Source organism: Porites lutea, chromosome 5 (genome assembly GCF_958299795.1).
Source record: "Porites lutea chromosome 5, jaPorLute2.1, whole genome shotgun sequence".
NCBI classification, from domain to species: domain Eukaryota; kingdom Metazoa; phylum Cnidaria; class Anthozoa; order Scleractinia; family Poritidae; genus Porites; species Porites lutea.
Genome location: NC_133205.1, coordinates 33,381,838 through 33,389,337, shown reverse-complemented (window position 1 = coordinate 33,389,337; position 7,500 = coordinate 33,381,838). Strand labels below are relative to the sequence as shown.

Sequence of the window (7,500 nt, the reverse complement as noted above, 5' to 3'; positions counted from 1 at the left end):
ATGATTGAATATAATCAACATTGCATCTCAATATTTCTAGGCAAGAGCAACGTTAAGTCAACGCAGTATCGTCAACAACTCGGAAATACCTTTTTACAAACTAGTCCGAGCAGCCCGCTACAAAGAAAAAGGTTTTTTTTTTGATTTTGCTAACTTTACTCAGTCATTCAGTTGTTAATTGCGGAATCATATCCATTGGGCCTCAGTTATTCAAAGGATAAGTAGCTCTATCTAATATGGATCGATCACTGTGCAGTGGATAAGTGAATAAATACTTAAATGACCCACCTGATAATGATTAATAAAGACGGTGCCTTCTGATAAATGCTACGACGGAATAACGAATAAACCATTCGTTTACGAAACGTTAATCAGCGTAGTTGCTTTTCTAATTTAGTATTTCCGTTTATTTTCAAATTTTATTTATACGTTGTTAGTGAGCTTTAGAATATTGTGGACTGGACTGGCTGTAAACGCCACAAAACAGAGTGCCTCAAAAAAGCTACATTTTGTCGTTGTCAAAAAAAGAAAAACAAAACAAAACAAAACAAAAGTAATGGAAACAAAGCACATGAAAGACATAAACTCTAGAAGGTAATTTGTCATTTCCGTTGCACGTTGCGCTAATTTATCTAATATTGGATTAGAAAAGCATTTAGGGTGATCAGCAATATAACTTTACTGATTGAACACAATGCAAGTTAAGTGTGTAACAGCCGGACATGATGAATATGAGCTAGAAAAACTTACAGTGTACTTTTGAGATAACTGTTCCATTACACTGTATCAGAATCAGTGAACTGGACTGGATACAAGTTGGCTTATGCTTATGGGCACGACTACGATCACTACTGTTGCCAAGACCTGGACAAGGTAGGTCTTCTTTGAACTTTTTACTTTTAGAGAAATACCTACCATAAGAAAGACTGGATTAGTGCTACCACTGCTCAACACTGTTAACTTCAGTGGTTCTTTACGGTCCTTTTTGCAATAGCTAGACAACATAAAACTGGACCAAAAGCAGTCAAATCTCCCATAAGCGACCACCCAAAAAGTGACTACTTAGTTGTCGCGCTCTTGGGCGCTTACAAGAGTCAGGGATTTTTTCTTTTCTTTTCTTTTTTTTTTTTTGGTCTTTTTTTTTAAAGCAAAAAAAAGATTTTATTAATGACTTTACAACATTACATTAACGTTACAAGAGTCAGGATGTATTTCACATGGAGAAGTCTGGACGCATCTACTTTTTTGAGAGAATCAATGGTATACAATTTTTATGTTACAATATGGGTAAATCCAGGTTGAGTCCGTAAAGTTTTTCTCACACTCTGAGGCGTAGTACATACAGTGAACACTATGATCAGTTGATTGTATCGAATGATCGCTTACAAGAGGCTAAAAAAGAAAAAAAAGTCAGTAGCCTGCAACATCACAGCCTGCTAACTTCTTTTTACTTCTGGTTCTGTTAATCTACCTAACTAACTACCTAATAAATGCATTTGAATACGTTTTCGTTTTTTAATCACTTTGCGCCGTGAAAGTAAATTTCATTTGCGCTGCTAGTGTTGCTACAGCTTGATCCGTGCAATCAAGTTTTATTGTATGAGTTGCGCCTGTTTCTAATTTGTTTTTGTTTGTTTATTTGGTTTTATTTCTCTTTTTAGAGGATTATAGGTATCAAAAACAACAACAACGTTTAAATCTCATTATTTTTTGTTAGACTATTACAAATGTGATAGCAGACAACTCTTCACACGGTTTTGAGGGAGGCGCCAATCAATGGATTTCTGCCAAGGTATGCGGAACAATACTCAAGACATACAATTTCGTTTTCTTTTTCCTTTCTTTCTTCTCCTCGTGTTCTTTAATTAATTATTCTTTATTACTTTTCTTTACATTTGTTTATTGTTACTTTTTGCTTAGAGTTAGCTTAGAGTTAGTATCACAGTTTAAATGGTCCTTGAAGGATTTTTTTTCTTGGATGAAAATCGAATTCCATCATTGAAAGACTTATATATAAGGTGTCCTACCGTTTAGAGCGCTAAAACATACAGGCTGCATAATTTGAACAAAAATGACGGCGATCAAAAGGATTGACTTCCTCTTTGTTTACACAGGTGCTCTCTCTACCACTTATATACAGTAATAAATTTGAGTGGTTTCAGGGTAAGTTTTAGTATCCTTCGCTGCTGCTCTTTGCGCCGTGACAAAGCGTTTCTGTAGTGAAGCTTATGCGAAGGTGTGGAGAACTGCGTCCCTTGAGGATAAGAAAAATTGGGAGATAACACACACGGAACTATGTCTGGATATGGAGCAACGATGATAATGACAGATTACGAGGGATGTTTATACTGGTGATGGCAAGAGTGATGTTTCGGACAAATAACAAACAAGTAGCCAGAACGTCATGATTACAGGCACTCATCCAAGTATCCCGCTAACCAGGCGGAGGTGACAAGTTTACGTCCCGCCAATAAAACCGAATATCTAAACGCAAAGTCATGGGGGTGGGGGGGGGGGGGGGGGGGGCATTGTTGAATATTTCCAAGCGTTGTGAAAAAAAAAAAAAATACAATAAATACAATAAAATAAAAATGAAAATAAAAACAGACGCAAACATATATAAATACATAATTTGGAATTTTCGACTATTATCGATGCCTATGAAGGCCGAAAAGCTGATCTTGTATTTACTTTGAAAAATAAATTCCATCCCTCATGCAGAAAAGGAAAATGTAACATATATCTGTCTGAATCTATAAAAAGGTACCTACAGAAATTCCAAGTACGTTTTAACAATTTGACAGGGGCACCCAACGACGATTTCCTCCTAAATACGTTAAAAACACTTTTTAGGCTATCCAGAGTAGTTTTAGATGTCTAGAAATACATTCTAAGCCGCGCTATAAAATTTGTAACTGTTCGGTAATCCCAGGGACTTTGAGTCCTTTCGAAATTTCAAGGGCTTCAGTATTACTTTTCAGAAAATTTCTGATGCAATTTATAGCTTTACGAATGTGAGAATTTTTCTGATTCCTATCTCAATCGAGTGTAAAGTATTAATGAGTCAAATGAATCAATGAGTCATGAGTCATGAGCCATGAGCCAATGAGTCAGATCCGAAAAAAATAAAAGTTTCGGTAGAAACAATAAAATTAAGCATTACTTTTACTTATTTTGTCTACTTCCTTCTTTGCTGCCAGCACAAGGCCTATTTCTGACATGAAATCTTGACCTCGACCTGGGCTTAGCAGTTCCCAGGCGCTGCCGTATAGCAGAAGCGAAAAAAAGCCAGCCTAAATTTTGCGAGTGCTTCGGAAGAAAGTGTTTAATATCCTTTGAACACAGCGCTTAAAGTAAATTGAGATAAACCTATTATGGAATTTATTAGCGCTCGAAGACTCAAATCTGGGAACGGTCGTTCTTTGATATTCGGTGTGCCTATGTTTGGGCCCGGTTTGAAGTAGAAAATCGGTCATGAGTGCGAAGGAAAGTTCAACTTTTATATCTGTATCGGTATGTTACTCATTAGCTTGTCATGCTGGTGTAAAGCTAAGTATTCCGGGGAGTATTCATTAGGTTTTAGCGAGGAATCTTATCAAGGGGGATACAATTTTCTTTGAATTCATGCTGTGGATCGCTGTCGATCATGAACACATTGAAGACGATCCAGGACACTAAGCGAACAATCCATAGACGCTACGAGGCGAACAAATTGAACTGTAATTTGCCCGAGGAGGGGTATGAAACAGCGAGTTGAACAGTTGTACACAGTCAGTGTTTATATTAGAAACATACAGTGTACGAATAATTATTGTTGAGGTATTACTGTACACCCATAGTAATTTTAAACAGCTTTCAAGGCTCGTTGATTGATTAAAATCTTTGGGCATTCATTGTTTGCATTATGTTTGTGTTTATTTACATTAGCTCGCCTGTTTAAAACTCGTGCATCAACTAATATGAACAACCTTGGGGCAGCACTTCACTTCTGGTACGGAAACTCTAGTAGTATGGATTGTCTGATGGTTTAAATGGTTCTTGAGGGGTGTCTGGGAAGGCTATTTTTCAGGGCATGCACTTAATTAGTAGTAGCAGCATGGCCTGGGATACTGCTAACAAACAGCCCAGGTTGAGATTTCATATCAGAAATAGGCCTTGCATGTGCAGGCAGCAATGAAGAAAGTAGGCAAATTAAGTAAAAGTAATGCTTAATTTATTGTTCTACCGAAACTTTTATTTTTTCAGATCTGACTCATTGACTCATTGACTCATGACTCATGACTCATGACTCATGACTCACGACTCATGACTCATGACTCATGACTCATGACTCATTGACTCATTTGAATCATAAAACATCCGTTCTCATCTCAATCACACAAGTCATTTAAATCCGAAAATTTTAGGTTACCTCTTTCCACGAAAAACAGTATTACAGGGAAACGTGAAAAATTAAGCGTCAGAAAATCGTAAGATATTTATGAGATAAGTTTCGAAAATTGTAACTTCATGAATGGAACGGTCATCTAGAAATTTATAGCTGTCCTCAAGCAATAGAAAATTATAGGCAATGTTTGCTTCTCCGAACCGATATTTGCCAGAAAACAGTTGTTGGGTATCCCTGATTTGACCCTTGCGGTGAAGAAAAAAAGTTGAAAGTCGCTCTTCGCAAAAGCTACAGATTTGTAAAGAAACGAACAACATTTAAAAGCACAGAAATTATGACCTTTCAGTCTCTCAAATTATGACGCTCACAGCAAGATGCCCGACTAAAACAGACCTGGAATTTACCTTTGTTGAGCCCAGAATCGGTTGTCTAAGACAAAACACTAAACACTCACGAAGCGTTTTCATACATGTACACAATATCGTTATATTAACACGAGCAGCATGACATACCTGTGAATTCTGTTTGTCAACAACTTCAGGAAATCACATAATTAACCACGTTCGCGACACTGATAAAACTATCCACAACCAACCAGGCACAATGTTTCCACACTTAATACGCACGAAATATCATCAAATTACTCTCACTCAATAACTCTCGCTTTCTCCACATAAATCATATTATGTAAACTTTCCAGACTCAGTCGTGTTATTCAAGATCCTGGACGTAGATGAGCCGTTTTGAAAGGAACACATAGAGGCCGGCCATCAAAACAATTTTAAACCAAGTCTCTGGCCTGGTCAGAAATCAGCCTCAATTTTGCTCTGGCCGAATAGATTTGACTTCTAAAAACTACTTTTTGAGGCCAGAAACTTGTCACCGCCCACATCAAAGCTCGCAATCAGTGATGCCTTTCCGTCTCAAGCCCGAGATCAGTGTCTCACCCGTTTAGCCAAAATGAGACGAAATATGGTAACATATTGGACGACGGCAGACTTTGCCAATCGTGAGAATTTTTCCGTCATGATGTGAGGCTTAATGATGCCTTCCGGAAAACTTTGCTGCAGGCGGCCAGAAAGAAAGCTAGAAAATTAACCGACCAGGGAAACCAACTTCTACCGCGCACGCTGATTTCAAATGTAATAGTGTTTTATATCACAGGGAGAATTATGGGAAATGATATGTAGTGGAGGGGGTAGGGAAAGATGTAAACAGCATTAAAAACACACACACACACACCCAGATATATATATATATATATATATATATATATATATATATATATATATATATATATATATATCAAGTGCAAGTTTTCAAATTTGTTCGTTATCATGTTATAATGGTGTGTGATGCTTGTAACGGCCATTCACCCTGATAAAGGCCGTTTAACACGGCCGAAATATAGGTGAGAGACGAAAAACATATTGTTTTACTCTTCACTTGTGGTACTGTATTTATTGAGTTGTGAAGGGAGTGTCTTCTAAACGATGCTTTTGATAGGTTATATATATATATATATATATATATATATATATATATATATATACACCCGTTTTCAAAAAGGTTTTCATACAGAGAGATATATAGATAGATATATACTTTTGTTCTCTTGCACGTGCGCCGTGTGCATTTTTCACTTGTTATTGTCCAACTTGTGAGAAACTCGGTTCAACGATAAATTTTTTCCACGGATAGGTATGCAAGATCGAAAAAGCGGAATCCCCAAACTTTGTCACAACAAAGCCCTTTGGGAACTATTTTAGAAAATACTAATGAAAAGACTCAGTTCGTTTGACCTAATATTTTCCAAAATAATCAATTTTTTTTCAATTTTCACCTTTGAGAGGCCTTCAAACCACCGAAAAATGTGCTTGGTTCCCTCGCTTCGTGAATGGAAACGGAAACTAATACCATGACTTTTCTTATATTAAACAATTTTATGATCCTTCCTTTCTATCTAAAAGTTGTTACAATTTCAAAAGATTGCAATCTGATTTTTTGAAATATTTTTTTCAAAATTACCCTGTAAATCAGCATAATCGCGACCATCAATTTTGCTATTTTTCAACGGCGAAAATTCGTTCCTGGTACATGGCTGTCATTAGTAAAATGGTTCAAGAGAAAGAGCAATGCTTCGAATTCCCCTATCAATCTGTGAAATTTTCAGTTTTTACAACTGAAAACATTTACGGTACTCGCGTGATTTACAACCTCTGAACTTGCAGTTGTATTGATGAATACAAGCGAGAACTTAGACAGCGCTTGAAACTCTGGCTCAAATTCGCCCCTTTTCCGCCAGTTTAAACACCAAAAACGAGTTTAGGTTTCACAGTGGTAAATTTTCAAAAGCAAAAACAATTCTAATTTAAGAAAGTGTGCTATGAACTTCTTGACTACAACACTTCCCTTACGTGCGTATTTGTTTACTTTTACCGTATTTGTGACAGTTATCATATATGTACAAAACGGCTTTAGTGTCGGTAGCTATTCTATTCGGCTGTCATTTCTCATGAAACAAATGGTTATAGCTATAAAAAAGGAAAACATTTTGACCTACCTCACATTTTTTGCCAACAGACCCGAATACTAGCCACTCCCCCTTAGCGAAACGAGGGATTACGTGACAAAGAACTTTGAGACCCATCCGTGGTATTTACAGAAAGTCGCCCTTAAGGGTTTTTGTACTGAAAACATAGGGGAAAAAATGGCCAATACTGAAAATGAAACAGTTGCTAAAAAATCTTGGAGGTGCCTTTTTGCAAATCCAGACAGATATTCTTGTATATACAGATCCTCTCTTGCAAATAATTATTATTATTCTTCTAGTTAAGAGGATTCTTTGGACTGACAAGCCAACTGGTAAGGTATCATCCTATATATCAAAACTTGTCATCTACTCAAGAAAATTAAGGCATTGGTCTTCTATCTAATTCCTCACAAATAGTGTGTGTGAGTGTGTGTGTGTGGGGGGGGGTGGTCTAACTTCTTTAGCTTTCAATATAGCACAAATTAACTTAAAGACAAACTTCCTGGGTATAAGTTTAATAACTTTGAATGATGATTGAAGTCACTAATTGTCACGTGACCTATTAAGGCTATTTTTAGCA

The 7,500-nt window shown here is 36.7% G+C and overlaps 1 protein-coding gene and 1 long non-coding RNA gene across 2 annotated transcripts in view; both read left to right on the top strand.

Moving 5' to 3' along the window:
* The window catches only part of LOC140938258 (uncharacterized), a 33,427-nt gene extending 31,730 nt beyond the window's left edge, over positions 1-1,697 (top strand). The window contains exons 6-7 of the mRNA XM_073387764.1: positions 791-873; positions 1,662-1,697. Coding sequence (XP_073243865.1) covers positions 791-873; positions 1,662-1,697 — 119 coding nt within the window. The remainder of the gene's footprint in view (positions 1-790; positions 874-1,661) is intronic.
* Positions 1,698-1,715: 18 nt separating this feature from the next.
* Positions 1,716-7,253, top strand: LOC140938694 (uncharacterized). The gene is made up of 3 exons (XR_012165556.1): positions 1,716-1,792; positions 2,115-2,163; positions 7,220-7,253. It is a non-coding gene; the product is annotated as an uncharacterized lncRNA (long non-coding RNA).
* Positions 7,254-7,500: the final 247 nt, after the last annotated feature.